Source organism: Pristis pectinata, chromosome 17 (genome assembly GCF_009764475.1).
Source record: "Pristis pectinata isolate sPriPec2 chromosome 17, sPriPec2.1.pri, whole genome shotgun sequence".
Lineage (NCBI taxonomy): Eukaryota > Metazoa > Chordata > Chondrichthyes > Rhinopristiformes > Pristidae > Pristis > Pristis pectinata.
The window spans coordinates 11,125,081-11,152,840 of NC_067421.1; the positions used below are offsets into that span (position 1 = coordinate 11,125,081).

The window sequence follows — 27,760 nt, forward strand, 5'->3', positions numbered from 1 at the left end:
CAGATGTCTAAATTGAGAGAGCTGTCCATCAGACTTACCAAGCAATAACTTGACACTGTAATGTGTGATTCTGTGAGTGCAACTCCTCCATCACAATCCTTGAGTACACCTTGTCTCATGAGAAAAAGGGAGTAAGACAATGATACAGAGGCAGGAGAGAGTAACCCTGGGAATCCTCAACATTGATGCCAGCCCCACAAAGTCTTATGGCATCAGGTCAAACATGAGCAAGAAAATTACCTCCTGACTACCATGTTCTATCCTCCCTCAGCTGATGAACTAGTGCTCCTCTATGTTGAACAAATACTGGAAGAAACACTGAATGTAGCAAAGGCACAAAATAGCTGAGAGACTTTGATGGCCAGCAACAAAAGTGGCTTGGCAGCAGCACCACTGGCCAAACTGGCTGAGTCTTGAAAGACACAGCTGTCAGACTGCACACGTAGTCAGCAAACCAAAATGCGGGATAATCCTACTTAATCTCACCCTTGCCTATCTACCTGCAAAAGATAAACTTGTCCATGTTGGCATTGGTAGAACATTCCTTATGACAAAAAAGTCCCACCTTCAAACTGAGGATGTCTTCCATTGTGTTGTGCAGCAATGACAATTGTGGTTTAAGGGGCAGACAAGGATAGATGCCATTGTTTAAAACTGAGTAGCTTTGATGTTCTGTAGACCATCAGCAGCAACGTACACCAGCACAATCTGTAACTGCATGGTTCACTCTATCACTATAATCAAGCCAGGGGATCAACCCTGGTTAAATGAAGAGTGCAGACAGGCATGCCTAAAATGAGATGTAAATCAAGTGAAACTGAAACACAGGACTGCATACTATATAGCCAAGCAATCGTACAATTGACAAATCAGATCAAAGCTTCCTGAATCATGGTGGACAATTAAACAGCTAAAGAGGCAGCTGCACTATAAACATCCCCTTCCTCAACAATGGCGAGGCCCAGTATCCAAGTGCTAAAGACGTGGCTGAAGAATTCACAGCCCTGTTCAGCCACAAGTGCTAAGTGGTTGATCTACCTCAGCTTCCTTTTGAGATCTCGATCATCACTGAAGCCAGTCTTCAGCCAACTTGATTCATGCCACATGATATCAACAAACAACTGAGAGCACTAGATCCAGCAAAGGCTATGGTTACTGCCCTTTCACTCCACTCTCAATCATCAGCCAAGAGGTGGAAAGCATCATCAACAATGCTACAAGGAGCTTTTACTCACCAATAATCTGCTCACTGATGCCAAGTTTACATTTCACCACTTGTCTTCAGACCTCATCAAAGCCTTGGTTCCAATCAAGGATTAAACAGTGATCAAGAATTCCATTGGTGAGGGTGAAAGTGACAGCCCTTGATATCAAGGTTGCATTTGACAGGGTGGAATCAAGAAGTCCTGGTAAAATTGAAGTGTATCAGTATTAAGGGAAACCCTCCAATGGTTATATCTTACATAAGGAAAGTTATGGTTATTTAGGTCAATCTCCCCTGGACAGCACTGCAGGACTTCCTCAGGGAATCTATTAGAACCATTTTCAGCTGCTTTCAATCACAAGGTCAGAAATGAGAATATTCACTGATGATTGAACAATGTTCAATCCCATTTACAACTACACAGCAAATGAAAGCAGTCCATTCTCAGATAACTTTCAGGCTCGAGTTGCTAAGTGGCAAGTACAAAAGTACCAGACAATAAGACAGAGTCTACCTACCCTTGATTTTCAATGGCATTACTGTTGCTAGGACCCCCACCATCAAAATCCCAGACGTGAGCGTTAACCATTGCCTGGAAACTCAACTAGAGCAGCCACACAAATACTGCTCACAAATCAGAGACTAAATATCTTGTGGTGAGTGACTCATCTCCTGACACCCCAAAGCCATTCTGCCATGAGAAGGCGCAAATCAGGAGTATGAAGGAATACTCTCCACTTGCCTGGATTGGTGCAGTTCCAACAACATTCAAGAAACACAAAACTAGAACAGAGAGATATAGGGGTACAAGCACATAGTCCCCTGAAAGCAGAGACACAGGTAGTCGGTGGTGAAGAAGGCGGTTAGCACACTTGCCTTCATTAGTCAGGGCACCGAATACAGGAGTTGGGATGTCATGCTACAACTGTACAAGTCGTTGGTGAAAGCACATTTGGACTTTCGTGTGCAATCCTGGTTACTCAGATGTAGAAAGGATGTCTTAAACTGGAAAGGGTGCAGAAGAGATTCATCAGGATGTTCTGGGACTGGAGAGCTCAAGTTACAAGGAGAGGCTGGATAGGCGAGGACTTTTTTTCCCCTGGAGCATAGGAGGTTGAGGGGTGACCTTATAGAGGTTTATAAAATCATGAGGGGCATAGATAAGATGAATGGTCACAGTCTCCCCCCCCCCCCCCACCCCCCCGAGTAGGGGAGTCTAAAGCTAGAGGGCATAGGTTTAACCTTTTAAATTTAAAAGGGACCTGCGGGGCAACTTTTTCCACACAGAGGGTGGTGGGTTATTGGAATGAGCTGCCAGAGGAAGCTGTACAGGCAGGTACAGTTGCAACATTTAAATGACATTTAGACAGGTACGTGGATAGGAAAGGTTTAAAGGAATATGGGCCAAGCACAGGCAAATGGGACTAGCATAGGCAGACAACTTGGTTGGCTTGGAATTTTGAAGAGCTTGAGTAGAGTAAATAGGGAGGAACTACTTCCCCATAGAGGGATCAAAAACCAAGGAGTATAGATTTAAAGTAATTGATAATTTGATGTTCCTCAGGGATCAGCGCGGGAATGGTGTACTGCAGGGATCTGTGCTGGGACCTTTGTTGTTTTGTGGTATACATTAACAACTTGGATGCAAACACAGGAGGAGGTATGATTAATAAATTTTCAAATGACGCAAAAATTGGCAGCAGTGTGGATAGTGAGAAAGGTTGTCTGAGGTTACAGCAGGATATAGATCAGATGGAGAGTTGGACAGGGCATTGCCGGATGGAAGCTAATCCAAACAACTGCAAGGTGATGCATTTTGGGAAGTCAAATTGAGGCAGGACACATTCAGTAAATGGTTGGGCACTAAGGAACTTTGATAAACTGAGCTACATTGGGATTCAAGTCCATAATTCCCAGAAAGTGGCAACACAGACAGGGTGGTGAAGGCAGGATATGGCATGCTTGCTTTCATAGATCGGGGCATGGGATATAAAAGGGGGGATGTTATGTTACAACTTTACAAAACATCGGTTAGACTACACTTGGAGTACTGGGTACATTTCTGGTCGCCACATTATAATAAGGATGCAGTTGCGCTGGAGACGGTGCAGAGAAGATTCTCCAGGATGTTGCCTGGAATGGAGGACTTTAACTATGGGAAGAGATTGGATAGGCTGGGCTTGTTTTCCCTGAAGCAAAGGAGGCTAAGGCATGACCTGATGGAGGTATATAAAATTATTAGAGGCATAGATATGGTAGACAATCAGAATCTTTTTCCCCATAGTGGGGGCATCAAAAACAAGAGGGTATAAGTTTACGGTGAGAAGGAGTTTTAAAGGATATCTGAGAGGCAAGGTTTTTACGAAGAGATTAGCTGATATTTGGAACTTGCTGTCGGAGGAAGTGGTGGAATCAGATACAATCACTCTGTTTAGGAGACATTTAGACAGGTACTTGAGTAGGTTATACATAAAAGGATAGGGACCTAATATGGGCAAATGTGATTTGTGCAGATGGGAAAAAAAATTTGCAAGGACATGGTAATCCAAAGGGTTCATTTCGTGTTGTATGATTCTACGATATAAATATTAGAGAGATGAGGAGGAAAGAAAATGTTTCACCCAGAGGGTGTTAGGAGTCTGAAACTCACAGCCTGAAAATATTTCAGAAGTTCATAACATTTAAAAAGAATATGTACTTGAAAACTTGTGACCTGGTTCTGGAAGGTGGGATTAATCTGGGCAGCACTTTTCCAACAGACACACACAATGGGGTGCATGACCGCCTTCTGTGTCACATTTTTTCTATGATTCTGAAAAGTAAGGCCTTGAGCTGGTTGGATAATACAGAATGAATATTTGGGGTTTGTGCCTGGAGCAGCAAGTAAAACTAACATGGAAAATTGACTAAGTGGGTCAATATTGGAGAATTAGGCACATCAAACAGGATCTTATGCAAGGAGCTGATAGGAAAATATGTAAATGCAATCCAAGCTTCTAACCACAAGTAACTGACTTTAATCACAGAGTGAAGCAGAAATTGATAACAGTGACAGGTTTAATTATTAACAAAAGGTAGCCTGTACATATAAAATATCTGAGGTAGCTATTTCCAGACTGTAACCAAACTCCACAGTTCAGAGGCATGCATAAAATACTTTCATCATGAAAGCCAGATCTCTTGTATCAATTACAGCCTGCAAGATGTACACTGCCATTCAATATTATATTTGGTTCAGACAGCAGACCAAAAGGCAACACCTTACAGCTAAAACAAAAGGGTGATAAACAGTTTTGTTTGATTGCTGATTCACCTTTGATGCTGATGATGTATTGAAATTGACCAAGCGGAATTAAGTCATATATTGTCCATACTCCACAGTTTTATTACTAGTGATGCAGTAAAACACCATGTTTCTGAATACCAGAGACATTTAAAAACATTGAAAATGCATTTGGTAGTAGCAAACTGTCAAAAGCCATCAGGGACAGAGCTTTAAGTTCCACTGCCCAAGGCCTCATTGCCACCCCCAGCCTCCCCCTATTCATGGATGGGCTACAGAATGGAAGCTCCAGCACAGGCCAGCATGTGCTTCAGCAGCTAAGTGAAGCTGTGGGAGTCGAGTGTGCTGCATAGGTTAGAAAGAGCATTTACAACCAGAGTCATGCATGGATGTACGTTTGTCCCGCTCCTCTTCCTCACTTTATGCTACCCCTTGATCACCTCATCTTTCATCTGTATTCTGAGGACATCCAGCTCTGGCTACCCACCACCATTCTTGACGTCTCAACTGCTCATCTGACATTAATTCCAAGTTTTATCCATGTAAATATTTCCAAGGCTAAACTTTACACGTCAGACCCTTGCCACAAATTATCAGCTCTAGCCATCAATACTAATTCCCTTGTTTTGCAAACTGGTGTCTCAGACTGAACCAAACTGTTTGCAAAAATTGGATCCCTTCTAGATCTTGTTCTAATGATTGAACTTTTCCAATTTCTAACTCCAATGAGGGCACTAAATACAAGTTGCTCTTATGCAATCATCAGGACTTTAGACAGTCAAATAGAAATTAACCCTTACCTTGCTCAACAGAAGCTCTGTAAAGTAACTCTAAGTCTCGATAACAACTCTACATACACATACTTTTATAGTGGTTTCTACATTGCAAGCTTCAATACGTTTAATTAAGTCAGCTGACAGAAAAGCTGGAATGAAGACCTCTTGACTTTGTACATAATCGGTTCTGTATAAGAGAGCTCATCACAATATATATGGTTCAGGTTTTATTCTGCTAACATAAAATTCCATGGGCCCTACAGGCAAACACATTTGGATTACTTTAATATTAACAACATAATGCTGGGCAGGCTATTCTCAACCTCAGGTCATTAGGGGGGGGGGGGTGGGGGGGGGGGCACAAAAAAAACTTCCAGAAATAGCAAAGAACAATAGGTTAGGAGTAAATGAGCAGTTGAAAGAAATTAGCACATTTGAAAAGTAGCAGTGGAGACATTAGTGGGACTGAAAGCCAAAAGATTTCCAGAAACTGATGGCCTGCACCCCATGATTTCAAAAGGGTTGGCTATGGAGGCAGTGTTTGCTCTGGTTGTCATCTTCCAAAATTCCAGATTGTAGAATGGGTTTCCACAAATTGGAAGGTAACAAACATAAGCCCACTACTTAAGAAAGGATAAACATAGAAAATGGGAATCTATAGACCAGTTAGCCTTTTAGAGGCAGTGGGGAAAAGGCCTTTATCTATTATTAAGGAAGTGGAAATCGGGCACAATAATAGGATTCAGCATAGTTAATGGATTTATGGAAGAGAAATCGCATTTTACATTGGAGTTACTTCTAACTAGAAGATTAGATAAGGGGGAAACCAGTGGATGTGTAAACCGGGGCTTTCAGAAGGCCTTTCAGTAAGTAGCATCACAAGAGGTTATTAAATAAAACCAGAGCACTTACAATTTAGGGTAATATACTAGTGTGAACTGGGAAATGAGTTACAGACAGTAAAGAGAGGGCAAGAATGAACACCTCATTAGGTTGGGAGGCTGCAACCTGTAGGGTGCCACATAGGTCAGATGTTTACAATTTATATCCGTGGTTTAGATGAGGGCATCAAGTGCACTATATCAGGTTTGCTGATGGTACCAGGCTGGGTGACAGCACGAGTTGTGGAGGAGAATGCAGAGTTCCAGGGGACATAGACAATCTAAGTGAATGGGCAACAACATGGCAAATGAAATGCAAGGAGGAAAAACGTGAGGTCATATATTTTGATAGAAAATCTGAAAAACAGAGTACTTTTTAAAGGATGTGTATTAGTACAGGAAAGTGGCACTGATGTAAAAGATCAACCATGATCTTATTGAATGATGGAGCAAGCACAAGGGGCTGAATGGCCTACCTTTGGATCCATTTCTCATATTACAAGGGCAAGAGAGTAAAAACGCTTCACTGATACCTGTGGACAAGTGCCCTGATGATACCGTACCTGGAACATTGTGCTCAGGTCAGGTCCCCTGTACCCATGGAAGGATATACGTGCAATTGAGGGAGTGCACTGAAGGTTTACCAGATCTATTCCAGGGATGGTGGGGTTGGTTGGTGAGGATTGTTGTACAAGAAAAGATTAAGCAGTCTGGGCCAATATTCTGGTTTCGAAGAATGAGGGATGATCTCAATGAAATACACACACAAAAAACAGGGCCTTTACGAGATAGATGCAGGTATGATCTTTCCCTTGGCTGGGCTATCAAGAGCCAGGAGGTTACAGTTTCAGCATAAGGGTTGGACATTCAGAATGAGAAAGCTTTGCTATTCTATCTCCAAAGTTTTTGCAGTTCTCTATCCAAGAGACCCAGTTATGAGTCTATTCAAGACTGAGAGGTTAATGGATTTTTAGATTTTAAGAGACCCAAAGGATATGGAGTTGGTACAGGAAAATGTCACTGTGGTAAAAGATCAGCTATGATCTCATTGAATGGCAAGATGGCAAGCAGGGACAAGGCCCAAAAAGGCCCACCCCTGCTTCAATTTCTTGTGTTACATTTTTATTACATGAACAGCAGCATTCCTTTGCTTATCAAAAATCAAACTGTACACGTTGCCAAGTGAACCGCACCCACAGCAGATTCCATTGCTGCACTGTGGCTGAGTTCTAAACATGAAATGCTAGTCAATACATGCAGGACATATGAGACATACGAATGTGTCCAAGCACCCCAAGGGCAGAGGAGCAAGACAGGGTTAAGCATGAGAGGTTACAATACAAACATATGCATACATACCAGACAAATAGAAAAGGAAGACACAGAATAAGTGACATAAACGCCTTACAGGCTTTTATACTGTTTATACAAATAGTTGATATTTCACTTTGTCTTGCGTGGTTACCTCTTACACCCACAGAAACTGCAATTCGCCCTAAACTGGTCAATTCTCACCTCAGCTTTCTCGACTCCTCCTCAGTAAATGCTTTAAAACAAAGCCACTAAAGAAGGTCATCAATTTAATGCACATCATTTTTTATCTCTCAGTGTCCAATTGTCAGACCTTGGAAACAATAAAGGCTTCCAAGTTTAAGAACCCACAAGACATCTCCCACGCTGAGTTCAAGTTTGAGGTATGCTTGCAAGTTGATAACTAAGGCTACAATCAAAAAATAGAAAATACAAAGTATTTTCAGAAAAAAAAACACAAAACTTCCTGTGATCAGAACTTAAATACACAACAGTAGGTTTCAGTTCAGTTCTTTTATGTGGTCAAATTCATTAGATTTTATGTTCAGTTGTGTGGTAGAATTAACTTAAACCATAAGGCACTACCCTCCTGCTCAAAAATAGTTAACACTGCTCTTCCATTCACCAACCTTGTGTTTATGAACATTGGAACGTTACACCTCAATAAAAGTTCTTACTGATGGAGCAATGCTCATGTCCAGACAGGCCGATTCCTCAAACTTACATCATTAAACATGGGCTGACAGAATAAAAATCTCAGAAAAACAAAACCCAAGAATTGCAGAAAGAAAGCAGATCGATATGGTTTCACATCAGTCAATAAAGTGAAGCGGTTCACATTCCAAACCTTCCACAGTTAATGGAAGGACAGTCTTGTCGAATAAAATATCACAGAATAAAAATGAATGCATCAGGGAAAGAAGCAAGCAAGATGGTTTAGTCTATCATCATACTTACAAGGACAGGAAATCACACATCCACGAGAATCTAAAAAAAATACATTGAACTCTGGGACAGAAGGTCAGGAAGAAAACACTCTCTAATATTTTTGTTTTTTTTTACCCAGCCCAAGCAATAAAGAACTAAGAAATAACTGAATCAGAGTTGTACTTTATAGCCTTCCTTTTAGGTGTTAAGACTTGCATCATCCAAGTTATAATGAAGATTGTTACAGCTATTGCAACAATTTTATGGGTAGTTGTTCACTACAGTGCACTTACGGTAAAATACAGATTGTTCCAGGTGGTACAGACGAGCAGGCATCTACATCTCCCATCTTACACAGGTAGTTCTGCTATAACATGATAGTTATGTTCCACAGAAACCTTGCGTTAGAGAAAGCCACGTTATTGCAGAACAGGCTGTAGTGGCCTTCAAACCACAGACTTAAACAGGTTTTCCTCATTGCGATATAACCAATGCAGCCACGTAATGCAAATGGTGTTCTCTAATCCACCAATCTCGTTATAACCAATTTGTGTTATGGAAACATGCATTATAACAGAACTACCTGGATTGACCTCAGTTACAGCAGTGAAATGTATTGTTGCCTGAGCAGTCAGTGTTTATTCTGAGCCTGCTGCCTTCATTATTTGGTTTGGGCTGTAATCGCCAATGCTCATGTTAAGGCCTGCCGTCTTCATAACTTATATTTTATGTTGTTACTAAATGAGAAAGTCAGTCATGTTTTAGTGGTAAATTACCTCATATCTTAAACTTTCTCAAGAGACCCTAAAGAAACAATCTGATCAACAGCTCTGAAAAAATTAGAGATTCATTCATAACTTCAAACCTAGAGCCTTATTTTTAATTGCTTCTTATAGCAGAGGAAGATATTTCCTTGTGCTGAGACAGAAGGGATAGTGCCAGGAGAGAAGGAATTGACTCCACAACTCATTGAACATCAATGCTACTCCAAAATAAGGATCAAACCTTGCACATACCTAAACTCTAAAGAAATGGTGGCAGCCTCAATATACTGAGGAGTTGGATCATTAAATTACTAAACTCAATCATACACGCTGTTGTCTGCTTGCTGCACACATTTTTTTTGTGTGGGGAGAGGGATGTGCAGAGGAGAGTGGGGAGGAGACACCAAGACATTTGTAGAATGTTAGAGCCTTGGCCTACAAAGTGCTACTGACAGTCATAAAGAACTATCAAAAGAAAACAGAAAGGAGTTATGGCAGGGCGGGGTTCAAGGCACTTGTCAGATTCCTAAAAGAAAAGGGTCTGGGGATCTATGGCACAACAAATAATGAACGGTATCAAGCACTCATCAGAAATGTTAGTTGCAGATTTCATAATAGGATCTTACATGGGTAGCTCTCAAAAACTCTCTCGCTCAGTGGTCCAATTCAACTACTTGCCATTTATGTATCATCTGACCTTTTGTACTGTTTCTAAGCCATGACTATACCAGCCTTTAGGAGTTTCCTTTTTTTAAGTTTCAGTACCAGAATATCGTTAGGGAGCTAAAAAGTGAATATTCATGCAAGCTGTCTATTGTTATCTTACAACATATTCAACATACAGGAAATTATCTTTAAAACAAAATTACACACCACACCTTAATTTGAGACTCGTCAGCCAGCAAATTACAAAAAAGGCCAGCGCTTCTAAAATTCCCACAACAAAAATGGAATATTGAGAAATAAAGTACTTATCCATTTAATTTGGACCTGTTTCTCCCCCTTCTAATCTTCAAAAGGCAAACTGCCTCCATTAAAAATTTCCAGTACAGCATTTCTATCAGAGCTAGCCTTATTGCAGCAAGATGACAGATGGTGATTGGTAGCCATCACGAAACAAACTTTTGTTGAAGAGGGAATGCCATAAAAGGGAAAGTGGGCATTGTGCAACTTTAAATGCAGCCTACACATTGTATGGACAAGTTTTATGCTGTGTAAGAATCCTGATTTTCTTAAATTTCCGAGACAGCAGCAGACTTGGACTTCATCCAAGTTCACTGTCCTCAAGACAGTTAGATGAAGCACAGCTGCAATTAGTTGAGGCTTTCTGGTCAGTATATTCTCTCCAAATCACTTTACTACTGATACAAATCTTAATGTGTTCGTTCCACATTCATTCCAGCACTCTGGGCCAGTACCCATTTGAAGACACTCTATGTTCCAATTACAGCCAGCAAGCTCCAGCTGACAACAAAACGCTTCCAACTTGCTAAAGCCTCAGAAGTTTCATAATGCCCTACTCTGCTGAAACTTTACCATTCTGTGCTAGAGACAAAACCCAGATACCTATACGTGAGAATGGCACAGATTATATAAAATGCTATTGATGTTGACTTATATCCCTGTTCAATGCTGACTATGAAATGGTGGCCAAACCTTTGGTCTCTAGGTGCAGTCATAGTGGGCAAGTCCAGACAAGCAAACGTTCAAACATATGAATTAGGAGCTGGATTGGCCCCTTAAGCCTGCTCTGTCATATAATAAGATAATGGTAATTTGATTGTAATCTAAATTTCATGTTCCCATTTACCCACATGGTAACCTCTCATACCATTGCTTATTAAGAATTGATCTGCCTAAAAAATATGCAAAAGCTCTCTGAGAAAGTTCATTCGAAGGATACACAAACCACAGTGCAAATATTTAGCTTAATCTGGGTTTTTAATGGGTGAACCCTTAGTTTTAAGCAGTGATCACTGCTTCTAGTTTTCTCACAAGAAGAAATAACCTCTTCAACTTATCAAGAATACTTTGGATCTTATTTGTTTCAATCAAGTCACCTCTCACTTTCCTAAACACTAGAAGATACAAGCCTTGCCTGTCCAATCTTTCCTCATAAGGCAAACCACCCATTCCAGGTATTAGGCTGGAAGTCCTCCTCTGAACTGCTTCCAAAGCATTAAGATCTTTTATTCAATCAGGAGATCAATAGGGTATCGTGGATCATCAGTGATAACTGTATAACTGTACCATAACTTCCCAACTTTTGTATTCACTTCCCCTATCAATAAAAGATAACAACGTTAGTTTCCTTTATTACTTGCTATACTTTAACACCAGCCTTTTGTGAATTGTCAAAGTCGAGGTTATTGTCATATGCACAAGTATATGTATGCATAGGTGCAATGAAAAACTTACTTGCAGCAGCATCACAGGCACATAGCATTAGATAAGCAGTACTCACAAGAAGAACATTAATTAAACATAAATTATACATAATCTTTATAAGAGAAAAAACACAAAAAAAAGTCCTTTTTAGTGCAAGGTGATCAGAGTGATGTTAGTGTTGCTAAACTGTAGTGGTGATTAGGGTTTCGTTGGTTGGTTCAAGAACCGAATGATTGAAGGGAAGCAGCTGTTCTTGAACCTGGTGGTGTGGGACTTCAGGCTTCTGTACCTCCTGCCCGATGGTAGCTGCGAAAAGATGGCATGGCCCAGATGATGGAGATCTTTGATGATGGATGTTGCCTTCTTGAAACAGAACCTCCTGTAGATACTACCGATGGTGGGGAGGGATGTGCCTGTGATGTATTGGGCAGAGTCCACTACTCTCTGCAGCTTCTTACCTTCCTGCACATTCAAACTGCCGTACCAAGCCATGATGCAACCAGTCAGGATACCTTCAACAGTACATCTGTAGAAGTTTATTAGAGTGGTTGGTGACAGGCTGAACCTCCTTAACCTCCTAAGAAAGTAACAATGCTGGCATGCTTTCCTTATGATTGCATTTACGTGCTGGACCCAGGACAGGTCATCAGATATGATAACGCCCAGGAATTTAAAGCTGCTGACTCCCTCCACCACTGATCCTCCAATGTAGACTAGCGCATGTTCGCACTCCTTCCTCTTCCTGAAGTCAACAATCAGCTCTTTAGTTTTGCTGACAATGAACAAGAGGTTGTTGTTGCAGCACCACTCAACCAGGTGTCCTATCTCACTCCTGTAAGCTGACTCATCGCCACCTGTGATTGGTCCAACAACGGTAGTGTCGTCGGCAAATTTGAAGATGGCATCATGCACTAGAATCCCTGAGTCTCAGAGCTCTGCAATCTCTCACCATTTAGATAATCATGTTTTCTCTCTTATGTTTCCTGTTAAAATGGAGAATTTCACATTTCCCCACATTTTACTCCTCTTGTCAGATATTTTGCCCACTTAACCTCTGTACTTCCCTTTGGAGCCTACTTAAGTCCGCTTCACAACTTACTTTTCTACCTATCTTTGCATCATCAGCAAAGTTAGCAACCATACCAAGTCATTTTATTAAGCTGTAAAAAGTTAAGCCCCAGCACTAATCCCTGTGTCATACCACTTTCCAAACAGAAGAAGAGCCTTTTATGCCTACTCATTATTTCCTGATAACCAGCCAATCCACTGTATGTTACCACCTACACAGTAAGCTTTTATTTTCTGCAATAACCTTCAATGTCTTCTGGAAATCTAAATATAAAGTACATTTGAAAAGTATGTTTCTCAAGAGATAACACTAGATAAGAATGCAATCTGGGTAACCACAGCAATTTCACCAAATTGCTTTGGCACATCCCTCAGATTCAGGAAAGGCATTTGAGTGGATCGAGTAGAAACTTCTTTCTGCAATATTTGCAAAAATATTTTTTAGTAATACACTCAGGAAATTGATTACAATCCAGTATCCACAACCCACATCTACACTGAGCACAAATAGCCTCCTTTTCTTTACATTTTTCTGAAAGCCTGGAAAGGATGCATCACATCCATCCCTCTTTTTGCCCAAACCATTGATGTCCAGCAATAGTACGAAGCCAGCCACATGTTACAAGAATGGACCTAACACAAATCAAGCCAGTATACTGAATATGGTATCAGGAGGTGCAATAAACTCATCCATTTCTACCTCCAGCATGTTTCAAAGCAACTAAAAATTTCAGGTACATATCCTATCCCTTTTTAAAAGGGTTTAGTTTTAAGTACCTCAGTGTATATAACAGCAAAACTAAGCATCCTATACAAAAGAACCTTCACTGCGTACACTGCTACATCCATCCATTGGATGTTGCCCGCTTCATTCTCCTTTACCCCCTAAATAGTCTGAGACATCAGAAACTCAACATGGTGCACAAAGTCATAGGTACAAAACCAATCCAGTCCTGCTCAGTTAATGTTAGCTGCAAAATTTAATAGTTTCTGCATCTAGACAATGATTACCTCCACCACAGAGAAGAAAATTTTTTTTGTAAATGTTGTTCAAACTACTCAGAAATTCCAGTGGGTGTGCCAAAAGTTTACTGGCACTCATCTTCCCAACAATGATACAACTCATGCAATCCTACAATGCCAGAGACTAAATAATACACAATAAAACTATATCACTGCTTAAAATTCAAATGTGCATTTCAAAATGGTATGTGATTAAAGGTGGTGCAGCTTGGCACATGAAAGGACTACTGTCGTCCAAATTATAGCACTATAATTGTTGAGTTTTATCTGAGTGGCAAAGTGACGTTCAGGTTGTGTACTATGTAATCTACATGTTCAATCTAGGTGTCTCTAGTGTACCATGAGGCAGAACACTTCAAACAAGTAGCCAATCAACATGATCTTACCGTCAACAAGTCTCAAGAACAAATTAAAACTAAACAGGCTCACACAAGCAGCCATGTCGTATCTATAGCAAAGGGTAAGGGAAATTCTTTTTCTAAAGAATGATCAATAAGGCTTCAATCAGTAGCTATCAAGTTGATGGGTAAAAGGCTACTTGTACCAAATACCTAAAAAGGTAGATGGATTAAAAATAGCAAATAAGGCACAAGTAACCAGCAGAAAACCAAGTCTACTTTGTTTTAAGAAAAACCACAGTCCCAACACAAGCAAAACACTAGAATAATTTATTTGGCTTTCAATTACCTTTATCACACAATGGTAGTTTATATAGCTGCAAATAAATGTATTGAAAGAAAATTTCAAAGTTCTGAATCAACATAAAACTACCCATAAGTATCCAACTCGCTTCTACGAATTTGTGCCTGCCTTTCTATCTTGGGCTTTAATTATAAACTTAGTCACATATGACCCCAAGGTGAACTTCAGACCACACTTCTATACCATCACTGCAACTCACTATTTCCACCTTCTCAATGGATTAGCTACTACTAAACCCCCTTTCACACTTGAATTGCCTTTTCCAATACACCCCAAACCAAAAACCTTCATTCAAGGTCATACAAAGTTCTCTTGTTTGTGTCCTAACTCGCACCTTCCTAGTTACCCACCATCCACGTTCTTGCTGATTCTCAATGGCTCCTAGTTAAGCAATGCCGCTGTTCTAATCTGATGCTTTAAGGACATTGAGGGAGGCCATTTGTCTCACTGGATCCATGCTGGCTTCCTGGGGAGCAATCTCATTAGTCCTATTCTACCTCTCCTTATTTCCCTGCAATTTATTCCCTCTCATTCAATGACTCCCCTTTGATTTTTTTTCCATTAAGCTACACTAATGGTTAATTCACAGCCGCAATTAATCTATCAGAACAACTTTGGCTTGCGGGAGGAAACTGAAATACCCAGAGAAAACTTACACACTGAGGGAGAACATGCAAACTCCACATTGACAGCATTTAATATTCAAAATTGAATCTGGATCCCTGGAGCTGCTTCAGAATCAGATTTATTATCACCGACATATGACGTGAAATTTGTTGTTTTGCAGTAGCAGCACAGTGCAAAGACATTAAAGTCTATAAATTACAAAAATAAATAACTAGTGCAAAAAAATTGAATAATGAGGTAGCGTTCAGGAATCATTCAGAAATCTGACAGCAGAGGGAAGAAGCTGGTCCTGAATCATTGAGTTCCACCATTTTCAAACTCCACCAAGGGTTCATCCCTCTCTATCTTTATTTCCACCAAGCCCAAAACCTTCTGAAATATCCTCCAATTCTGGCCCCCTGGTCATCTCCGTATTGCTTCTCAATTAGCAGTTGTGATTACAGGCAAAATTGCTCCCTGAGAACACTGCTCAAAAACCATATGCTTTTGGGAAGCTGACCGTTTTGTTTTAAAATATTGCTCAATGTCAAATTTTGTTTGATAATTTTTTTTTAAATTTTCTTTTGTGGGAGAGGCACCACTAGCAAGGTAAGTATTCATCAATCGGCTGAAATAGCCCAACAGAAGGTGGTAGATTGCCACCATCCTCAAGTACTGCAGTCCTTTTGGCAAAAGTACTCCCACAGCGCTGATCCAGGATTTGGACTCTGCAATAATGATGCATAGTGTGCTAATTTGAAAGCGACCTGAAGAAGGTCAAGTCCCATGTGCTCGAAAACACTCCTGTGAAGAACACTCAGACACTTTGCTACACTGAAGATGCTTTATAATTACAGGTTATTGTTGCTGTTGTAGTGGTAATCCAAGGTTTAGATACTGGGAATTCCCAGCTGTTACAGCCAAACTCTGTACAAGAAAGACAGATGAATTATTTCATATTGGAATCAAGCCAATCCACATTATAAGACAACAGAGCAGATAAATACCAGGGAGTTAAAGTAAATAATTCTCTCTGACAGATACAGGAAAAAGAGAGAGACAGAGGGGTGCACATGAAAGCCATAGCTTTCAACCTGCTATTAAGACAACACAATACCCAGAGTGTACTGTGACAAACAGGCCAACTACAAACAACCATGATTTATAAAGCAAGTAGAAAGGATTTTTTTTTCAAACACAATATATAGTTTAAGGCAATAACTGCAAGCAACTGAATTGCTGGTGATCTTTATATTGGAGGTGGTTGATGTTTAAAACAGGGCAATTTAACACTGGTGTCAGACACTGTGAACAGAGATGGTACCTACCCTAGTTAAGACCATAGGGTGACCACAGAAGTCCCAATAATAGAACAAACCATTTATGGGAATGTTTAGTGGAGGAGAGGCAATGAGAAATATGCTTGCATTTGTAGCATTTTTTTTTATAACATTTCTAGTAATTCACATTACAATAGCAGTGAAGTTATAATGTATCGTAAGTATTTTATAAATTTGCTGTGTTATCATGATGGGAAGCAACTATAATGTTAAGGCTGCAAGGAATTATTATGACCACCACAAATGGCAATCCAGGTCCAAGAAACTCCATTATTAAATAGTGGGACCTTTCACTCAAGAGCAAAACTGATAAGATTAAATTCTAATAGGCTTCTCTCTGTAATAACACATTCAGGATTAAATTCAAGGTCAGATAAAACACAAACAAAAGAGTGTAAACGAGTAAAATATTTATAGCACAACTGGTATTAGCCTGGACTGACAACATTACTTGACCAACATCGATGCTGAAATAATGTACCACTGCAATTAGAATGAAATCAAGAAACCTGTGACTCCATACCACACCAAAACAAATTGCTTGAATGCCCATGGTCATTCGATATAACCCATAGTTTTCTTGAAGATAGTGAGAAAATATATAGGGAAAAATTCTTCACATAACTAGCTTTAACCTAGCATTCATACATCAACATCCATTATCCCAGATTAAGATCAAGATTGTGAGGAAGGATAGACAGTTGAAAGGGCAAAATTGCAGTCAGCTGGATGGGCTGAAGTGTGTCTACTTTAATACAAAAGCATCAGGAACTTAGAGTGTGGGTAAGTACATGGAACTATGACGAGGTGGCCATTGCAGAGACTTGGCTATCACAAGGGCAGGAATGGCTGCTGGATATTCTGGGGTTTAGATGTTTCAAAAGGGACATGGATGGAGGTAAAAGAGGTGCGGGAGTGGCTTTGCTGATCAGGGACAGTATCACAGCTGTAGAAAGGGAGGATGTCCTGGAGGGATCGTCCACTGAGTCAATGTGGGTGGAGGAAGGGAGCGATCACACTATTGGAGTATTCTACAGACCACCCAAAAAGGAGCAGAGAGACACTATTGGAGTATTCTACAGACCACCCAAAAAGGAGCAGAGAGACACTGAGGAGCAGATCAGAAGGCAGATTTTGGAAAGGTGCAAAAATAACAGGGTTGTTGTCATGGGTGATTTCAACTTCCCTAATATTGATCGGCACCTCCTTAGTATAAAGGGGATAGATGGGGCAGAGTTTGTTAGGTGCATCCAGGAAGGATTCCTGACACAGTACGTGGACAGGCCAACTAAAGGAGAGGCCATACTGGACCTGGTACTAGGCAATGAACCTGATCAGGTTTCAGATCTCTTGGTGGGAGAGCATTTTGGAGACAGTGACCGTAACTCCTTGACCTTCACCATAGCCTTGGAGAGGGATAGGAGCAGATGGTATGGGAAAGTATTTAATCAGGGGAGGGGGAATTATGATGCTATTGGGCAGGAACTTGGGAGTGTAAATTGGGAACAGATGTTATTGGGGAAGTGCACAACAGAAATGTGGAGGTTGTTTAGGGAGTACTTGCATGGGGTTCTGGATAGGTTTGTCCCATTCAGGCAGGGTAAGGATGATAGAGTGAAGGAAGCGGGGTTGACAAGAGACGTAGAATATCTTGTCAAGAGGAAGAAAGAAACTTACTTAAGGTTTAGAAAGCAAGGATCAGACAGGGTTCTGGAGAGTTACAAGGTAGCCAGGAGGGAGCTTAAGAATGGATTTAGGAGAGCTAGAAGGGGGCATAAGAAGGCCTTGGCGAGTAGGATTAAGGAAAACCCCAAGGCGTTCTACATGTATGTGAAGAATAGGAGAATGACTAGAGTGAAGGTAGGACTGATCAGAGATAAAAGAGGAAGCAGGTGCCTGGAGTCAGAAGAGGTCCTTAATGAATACTTTGCTTCAGTATTCACCAGTGAGAGAGACCTTGATGTTTGTGAGGATGGCGTAGAACCGGCTGATGCGCGAGGGCACATCGACAAGAGGAAAGAGGATGTGCTGGAACTTTTGAAAAACATTTTGAAAAGCATAGATAAGTCACCAGGGCCGGATGGGATATATCCAAGGTTATTATGGGAAACAAAGTAAGAGAATGCTGCGCCTTTGGCAATGATCTTTGCATCCTCACTGGCCACAGGAGTAGTGCCAGATGATTGGAGGGTGGCAAATGTTGTTCCTTTGTTTAAGAAAGGGAGTAGGGATAACTCTGGGAATTACAGATCAGTGAGACTTACTTCAGTGGTGGGCAAATTACTGGAGGAGATTCTTAGAGACGGGATTTATGGGCATTTGGAGAAGCATAGGCTGATTAGGGACAGGCAGTGTGGCTTTGTGAGGGGCAAGTCGTGCCTCATGAGCCCAACTGAATTCTTTGAAGCTGTGACAAAGCACATTGATGAAGGCAGAGCAGTGGATGTGGTGTACATGGATTTTAGTAAGGTGTTTGACAAGGTTCCTCATGGAAGGCTCATTCAGAAAGTCAGGAGGCATGGGATCCAGGGATACTTGGCTGTGTGGATTCAGAATTGGCTCACCCATAGAAGAGAGGTGGTGGTTGTAGATGGAGCGTATTCTGACTGGAGGTCAGTGACCAGTGGTGTTCCACAGGGATCTGTTCTGGGACCCCTGCTCTTTGTGATTTTTATAAATGACTTGGATGAGGATGTGGAAGGGTGGGTTAGTAAGTTTGCAGATGACATGAAGGTTGGTGGTGTTGTGGATAGTGTAGAAGGTTGCAGTAGATTACAACAGAATAGTGATAGAATGCAGAGGTAGGCTGAGAAGTGGCAGATGGAGTTCAACCCAGAAAAGTGTGAAGCCATACACCTTGAAAGATCAAATTCGAAGCCAGAATACAAGATTACTGGCAGGACTCTTAGCAGTGTGAACAAGGATCCTGGGGTCCTTGTCCATAGATCCCTCAAGGTTGCCACGCAGGCTGATAGGGTTGTTAAGAAGGCATATGGTGTGCTGGCCTTTATTAGTCGGGGTATTGAGTTCAAGAGCCACCAGGTAATGTTGCAGCTCTATAAAACTCTGGTTAGACCGCACCTGGGAGTATTGTGTTCAGTTCTGATCGCCTCATTATAGAAAGGACGTGAAAGCTTTAAACAGAGTGCAGAGGAGATTTACCAGGATGCTGCCTGGATTAGAGAGCATGTCTTATGAGGATAGGTTGAGCAAGCTAGGGCTTTTCTCTTTGGAGTGAAAGAGGATCAGAGGTGACTTGATGGAGGTGTACAAGATGATAAGGGGCTTAGATCGAGTGGACAGTCAGAGATTTTTTCCCAGGACGAAAATGGCTAACACGAGGGGGCATAATTTTAAGGTGATTGGAGGAAGGTATAGGGGGGATGTCAGAGTTGAGTTTTTTTTTCCACACAATGAGTGATGGGTGCATGGAACGCATTGCCAGCAGAGATGGTAGAGGCAGATACATTAGGGATATTTAAGAGACTCTTAGCTAGGCACATGAATGATAGAAAAATGGAGGGCAATGTGGGAGGGAAGGGTTAGATAGATCTTGGAGCAGGATAAAACGTTGGCACAACTTCGTGGGCTGAAGGGCTTGTACTGTGCTGTAATGTTCTAAGTTAAATGATACTTACTCTAGAAGGTATACAAATTCTCAATCCAAAGCCATGAACCCCAGCAGTTCTTCTCCAATGAGAATATGGAAAGTGTAGAGAGAGGCGGAAAAGGCTTTAAGCTAATAAGATGAGGAGGCATGTACAAGAAATGAAACAACCCTAAAAATAAAGATGGGAAAGGAGGGAGCAGGTCAGATTAAACAACGATAAGCCATAATAGCCAGGAAATAAACATCATCAAACAACGGGAGAGGGAAGCCAATTAAAAATAAATTAAAAGCAGCTCCTAAAATAAATTGGTTAAACTGCCTGAGCAGCAATACATATAGCTTACAAAATAAGACAAAAGAAACTGGAGGCACATTTTGATGAAACAAATATAACTACAAAATAATCAGGGCTAGGAATTAAACACAGATGATTTAACATTTTTTTTTAAAAGGGATAAAGGAGAGATGGAATAGCTGTACTTACTAACGATAACATTGTGGCAGTAAAAAATATATGAACAGGGGTTAACAGTAAAGGATGTCAGTCACACTAAAGTATAGTCAAAAGAATACCCAACAGTGATAGAAAAGTAGAGGAAGAAATATGCAATTAGTGGTGTACATGCACCTGTCTACATCGATGGTGCTGAGGTCAAGAGGGTTGAGAGCTTCAAGTTCCTGGGAGTGAACATCACCGACAGCCTGTCCTGGTCAAATCACGTAGATGCCACAGCCAAGCAAGCTCACCAGTGCCTCTACTTCCTCAGGAGGCTAAAGAAATTTGGTTTGTCCCCTTTGACTCTCACCAACTTTTACCGCTGCACCATAGAAAGCATCTTGTCTGGATGTATCACAGCTTGGTACGGCAACTGCTCTGCCCAGGACCGCAAGAAGCTGCAGAGAGTTGTGAACACAGCTCAGCGCATCACGGATGCCAGCCTCCCCTCCTTGGACTCTGTCTTTACCTCTTGCTGTAGCAGCCAGGCATAATCAAAGACCCCACCCACGCGGGACATTCTCTCTTCTCTCCTCTTCCATCGGGTAGAAGATACAGGTGCCTGAGGGCACGTACCACCAGACTTAAGGACAGCTCCTACCCCACCGTGATAAGACTATTGAACGGTTCCCTTATACAATGAGATGGACTATGACCTCACGATCTACCTTGTTGTGACCTTGCAGCTGATTGCACTGCACTTTCTCTGTAGCTGTGACATTTCACTCTGTACTGTTATTGTTTTTACCGGTACTACATCAATACACTCTGTACTAACTCAATGTTACTGCACTATGTAATGAATTTACCTGTACGATCGGTTTGTAAGACAAGCTTTTCACTGTACCTCGGTACAAGTGACAATAATAAACCAATACCAATTTTAAAAAAAGTGATGAACCAAAGCATGAGATCTGAACTACCTCCAAATTGGGAGAGGTTAGTGAAATGAATGGAGATTGTACACAGGACTTATTTCTAATGCAGTAAGTCAGAAACATGATAAAGGAGGACTCATTATTGGATAAGGCAGTGGGGAATGCACCAAACCAGATAAGTGAAAGCAGAGAACATGTATGCAAAATTGACCAGAACACAATACACTTTAAGACCATAAGTGAGGGTGCATACATGACAAAGACAATGGCAATAACTTTGAAGAGCTTTGACTAGAGCCTGGAAAAGGAACAAAAATACCGTCACACCGAGTTTCTAACGCATTCTTTACTTCCTGTGATCCAGTCTCTCTCATGCTTCTTCTGAAGCAATGAGAGAGAGAAATACACATTTAAAAGAAAGGTTAGTAGTCAGCTACCATGTAAAGTTATGACCATGGATCTTTTTTTAGATCCAATTTTAACTTAAAGTATTTAAATTAATGTTTGTGTTTTGTGGTCTAAGGAAGGATTGCTTTCCTCTAGATAATAAAACCTGCCATTTATTCAAAACTACATTTATACAGCCCCTTTCACAACATCAGAACGTAGCAATGTATTTGCAGTGTGGTTGCTGTTGTAAAAGAGCCTGCACCCCAACTGTGCACAGCAAGCTCCCAATGCAAGGTGATAATGTCCAGATAAGCTTTTAACAACATTGATAGAGAAATTGGTACTGACTGGGTACTTGACACATTGCTCTTCTTTAAGCTGCTTTAAGATCTTGTTTGTTCATTTGAGAAACAGTGTAATGTCTCATCCTAAAGATGATAGCCCTGACAGAGCAGCAGTCCCTCAATGAAGCATCAGCTTAGATTGTTTTTTTTGCCTCTGGAAGGGAGTTGACCCCGCAACCTCTGATTCAGACAATAAAGTTAATCTCTTTTGACATATCTGTTTGCTACTGTTTAACTTAAAAAGCATCCAGCAGGATATTATTTAACAGCTTTCCAAAGCAAAGATATGAAATCAAACAATATACCAATAAGCCAAAATGCAATTTGTTTGATCTGTGGGCTGGCTATAATAGTTTAAATAATTGGCAAGCATAGTCCATACAAGTTTATAGGGAACAACATTTTCTCACAGATTCCTTGTCCTTTGCTACTAGATCCAAAGAAAATATTGAAGGACAAAGCTAAAAATACAAAAGACATGCATGAATCAACTGATTAATTCATACCTTTCTTGAAGATGAATGCTCAGGAACAACAATTAAAAAATTCCCAATTTTTACAATTGACAGTCTGTATCTTTCTTCTGCCTTAAATTTATCTGCACTCAGATCCTATCTCCCTAAATTGAGGTATACTTTCCAGGATCCCCTCGAGTAACATCAGGATTTATTAGGTCAATGTTCTTCGCCATCAAAAGAGATTTAAATGTTACTAGTATTCTCGTACATACAAATTATGAATAGCATAAATAGCAGGAAAATCAGCTAAGGTACCAGTGGAATTTAAATCATTCTCTCTACTGGACCTGTTTATTTTATCAGCTCCTGCAATCTTTTGAAAGAAACAAGGTAACAAAAAGCTATGAAATTTTTAGATATAGGATCATGTGAAATAGTCCTGAAAGTCTAAACAAATATTCACTGCAAACCTCACATCCACTAATTTAGATTATCTCCTCAAGGAATAACAGTACATTTCTAAAGAGATCCCTCTTGCTTCCAAAACTACCATTGTGACTCCTTTAAATATTTTACAAGAACATTTACTCCTATTCAGCAACAGCTTGCCTGCTTGTTTCTTCTGAAACACAAGGCTGTGGATTCAAGCACACAATTTCAATAGGCATCCAGTTCTTCTAAGAGCGGGTGGATGCATAGTTTATGTGGTGGTCTGTGCTTCTGCCGCTTATGCAGGGCTCCCAAAGCACAGACATTGTTTTCTATACCACCCTGAATGCTCCTTTCCAAGTTTGAGTAGTTATGGGTCAGATTCACAAGAGTCAGTGGGATGTTGTCTTTCCTTAAGGAAGCTTTGAGCACATCCTTGAATCATTTCCCCTCGCTGCTTGGTAATCTCTTCCCATGGCAGAGCTCAGAATACAGCGGCAGATTAGCCTGGTTCAGACATGCAACTGATGCGACCTGCCTGACACAGCTAACTGTAATTAGGACCCATGGTGTTGGCCTGAGAGAGTACATTGATGTTGGTTTTCTCCTCCTTCCAGTGAATTGGAGAATTTTGTAGAGACAGTGTTGCTGGGTCCTCTACTGCTTCGAGGTGCCAACTGTGGATAATCCAGATTTCAGTCGTATAGAAGAGGTTGTACTGAGAACCTTAAATCCATGCTTTAGGAGTGCACAGAAACTCTGTACAATTGGTAGAAGTGCATCATCTCACAAGGTACTCACCAGCTCACCTCATCAGGCTTTGCCTGTGGTAGAGTCTGCAGTTCCCACATTGGCCTCATCAGTCAACTCAAAACCCAGAAGAAAGTCATCCTCGATCCCATGGGACTGCCTGAGGTGGATTTGTCAGAAAGACATTGGGCCAGACTGTGCTGACAGATAGCCAGTAGTTCTGCGAAGAACTGCCTGCCAGTTGCAGTACATATGCCAGCAGGTGCATCTGACTCTCACTCTGCCCTGGGCTCACCATCAGGGGCATTCCATAACTTACTGACATACATTCATATCTGCCCCTCTGCTTTACACCAACCAAAGTTGGCATCTACACCACGGCCCCAGTAGCTTGAATGAGGTTGTTGACCTTCATCAACAATACAAGTCAAGCCATGTTTTTTTCTAAATTTGTTTTCCTTCTTATATCACTGTATGTTTTTTTTGCTTCAGTCAATTGTTTAATGTGTTTTTCAATAAATTTAATTATTTATATTAAGGCTTACTTTAGTTATTTGAATTAATTTCATCCGTTTTCAAAACTGATAAACTCTGACAACCAAAGCCATTCAGATACAGTAACAAAGCGTTTGACAGCACACATTGTTGAAGGTCATCAGGGTGGTGGTGAGGGGGTGGGGGCGGTCTTTCGACATATTATGCGGAGGCCTAGTCAGGAAAAAAAAGTCTAACCACGGGGCTATTATGCAGGGCAAGTTGTGTATGGTGGGTTGGCTGAAGCACAAACAAGCACATAAAATATTTCTTGGCAGAGAAAAGGCAGAATGTTTTCTCTGCCTCCTTACTAATTTAACCAGCAGCAGCAAACACTGGCAACGCAGCTCAATGCCATTTGTACTACCTAACTAAATGCTGCTGCGTTTGCCTTTACAACATTTCTTCCGAGTTAGGTCTTTGTGTTTCTTTCTCAAGATTTTCTCCATTGCCAGAGTTCGATTAGTAATACCCTCATTTCACAATGCATTCATTCTCTGAAAGTTGGGAGTGTACCAATAGTGGGCACAATCCTTCAATTTATAGAGGCTTATATTTTTTTAAATATTCCTCTCCATCGAGATATATCTAGACAGTTTTATTCCTTCCATTCCTTTCTGTCTTTCATGTAAACATAACTGCACAAGTTTTGAGATGATCATTGACGACAACCAATGTAAACAATCAAACTTATCACAAATGTTGCATCCTCAGTCCATAATAATAGGTCTATTCAAATATTTCTCTCCAAATCCTGTTCTGAATATTCGGAAACTTTTGATCCCTCTTATTCAACTACTTGTCGTCTTATCTTTGAAATGTTTATTTTAATTACTCTCATCCTTTAGCTTTCACTGTATTTTTATTCTTCAAATGAGATGGATATTACAACCCAGAAACAGCCCATTCTTCTTAATCAGCCCACACTAGTGTTTAACCTCCAACTGAGCAGTGATGCCTTTCCCCATTTGCCACACTGCCTATACATGTTCCTTCACTTTTCCCTCTCCTTCAGTCATTCTAATAGGTTATTGTTAAATAATAACATGATCTCTGCTTGAATTACTAACCCTAGCAGTCCATTCAACAGTATCATATGTTTCACCCAGAAGTGTTTCTCCTGGCGAATCTCCTGCATTTAATCTTGTATTCAAGTTCCTCTTTTTCTACATCGTTCAGTCAGTAGAAATGGCACTTGTTTCTATCCCATTCCCTTCAATATACATTTTAATAATCATCCCCAAATCTCCACTTCATTGAAAACAGCCACTATAACAGAATATTTTTATTCACATTTCTAGTTACTCACACCCAACTATTCTAGTTAATATGCTCCATCTTTTCTATCACCACAACAATTTTCTTATAAAACCCAGTATCGTACAAAAAACAAAAACTGCACTATTGCAGTTTTCATATAGATTCACCATTATACCTTAACATTATCTCATAATGAATCACTCCATTTTAGTGTGACTGAAAATTGTAACAATATCTAAAATTAATTTGATTTTAATAGTATTTAAAATGGAATGCCATACAGAAGAGAAAACATAATTACTGATATTCACTTCAGTCACATCTCAGATCAGCTACAAGCAACATACATAGGGTTGTTGAAAAATTTGAAGCCCACAACTTGACACTACCACCCCCACTCCATCTTAAACGAGATTAGGATTCAATAGTCTGCTTTGATAATATCATATTCGGTGAAGATTAGATTAGGCTTGGCTGCAGATTTTCCCACTGTAAATATCCCACTGACACTTGTCTATGTGAGGGGGTGGGGGTGGGAAGTTTCAAGTTACAGCCCTCAAAGCCTGTCCTTGATGTCTAGGATGTCATCTTATTTGCACTTCTCTTAGTTGTTATTTTAAGGTTTTCAACTCTGAGGCCAGGAAAGTTCTGCTGTCTTATTGGTGGTAAAATAATAAAAGTGTATAAACCTGTTAGTATCAGTAACTCAATGCATAGGAAAATTAATGGAAACGTAGCCTTTGACTTTATACAAGATTGCCATGGCTCCTTGGTTCACAGATAAAAGTTTGAACCCCCCTTCTCAAAGGGAATATGGTTAACTTGAGCAAAGCACCAGGAGATTGCCCATACCAAAAGATTATTCATATTATAGATATTAAGTATCTCCGGAGTACAAGGAAGATTTAGCATTACAATTTTAAGTCATGTCACTCCCAACCCTGCAACCCCTTAAGTGTAAAGATTAGTACTTCAATTAAATGACAATGATAAAGGATTTTTTTCCTGCTCCATCAGACCTTTGATTGTCCTCAGTCAATTTCAGGAGCTGGACCAGATCTCGCGCTTGCTTGTTCAGACTCTTGATTTCCCTCCACTAATTCCACAAGTGCCTCAGTGCTGGATAAAAAAACTAAAATATATTCACATTATAAACAAAACATTCTATAATTAATGGTGGGGGTGAATAAAACTAGAGGACATAGACTTAAGGTTAGAGGAAAGAGATTTAGAGGGATCTGAGGGGGACCTTTTTCACCCAGAGAGTGAAGAGTACCTGGAATGCACTGCCAGGGAGAGTGGTGGAAGCAAAATTGCTATCAGCATTTAAGAGGTTTCTGGAAGAGCACTTGAGTCGCTTAGGTATTGAAGGCTGGAAGATGGGATAAATATGGATGGGTGCCCACTGGCTGACATGGACTTGGTGGGCCAAATGGCTTGTTACCATGCTGTACATGTCCATGACTCTGTAGCAAAATAGTTTTGAAGGACATCTTCCTTCCCCTTTACCTCCTAAGCTATAGGCTTACAATTCACATTGAAATCAAAGATGTACAAGATTAATTTAGGTTTTATGCTATAAAATCACACACAAAATTATAAGGAGTTGGGACTCAGCAATGTGTGACCCAAGATTGTAAAGCCAAGAACAGAAATGACCAAAAATTCTAACACAGCACATTAACCCTTTCTCTCTTTCCTCTCATAAATTTGTATTCTCTCAACATCTTTATTGAACTCCTATGAAGCAGTAAGATGCTCCATTGAAGCAGTAAAATGCTTGGCATGAACATTGAATTCTCCCACTTTAAGTAATCCCCAACCCCTTCCTCACAATTCCCCCCCCCCCAATGCTTCTTCTCTTCTTCCATCTTTTTTTTTAATCTACCCTGCCCTTTTTTTTCCTTTCTCTCCTCACTTTTCACCCATCCCCCAGTGGATCTGCTCTCCCCTCCTGCCCGCACCTGCCTATCACTATCTCTTACCTGGATCTTCCTATCACCACCTTGTGCCCACCCCGCCTCCCCTCTTTCGTCCACTTATCACTGCTCTGCTTTTCCCTTCCATATATGGGACTTCCCCTTTTCCTATCTATGGTCCTGAAGGAGGGTCCTGACCCAAAACATTGACAGTCTGCTTTTCTCCATGGACGCTGCCTGGCCTGCTGAGTTCCTCCAGCATCACCGTGTTTTTCATCTAGATTCCAGCATCTGCAGTCCTTTGCTTCTCGTAAAATGTCCCAAAGTACTTTGGTGCACAGCAGCATATTCAACTATGGGTATCAAATAATTATCATAATATAATCCACAACATATTCAAGAAAGAATGTTTTATTTTA

At 40.6% G+C, this 27,760-nt stretch overlaps 1 protein-coding gene across 5 annotated transcripts in view; it reads right to left on the reverse strand.

Moving 5' to 3' along the window:
* The window catches only part of pxna (paxillin a), a 125,037-nt gene that overhangs the window by 62,990 nt on the left and 34,287 nt on the right, over positions 1 to 27,760 (reverse strand). Inside the window, exon 1 of one of the 5 annotated variants that reach the window (XM_052032256.1) lies at positions 10,025 to 10,155. The exons of 2 other annotated variants lie outside the window; for them this stretch is intronic. Coding sequence is in view for 1 of the 3 variants with exons in the window: in XM_052032253.1 (XP_051888213.1) it covers positions 8,676 to 8,718 (43 nt within the window). In the remaining 2 variants the exon portion in view is untranslated. Of the gene's footprint in view, positions 1 to 1,235; positions 1,358 to 8,675; positions 8,814 to 10,024; positions 10,156 to 27,760 lie in introns of those variants that run through there. 2 more of the 5 variants (XM_052032253.1, XM_052032258.1) reach the window with 2 other exon arrangements.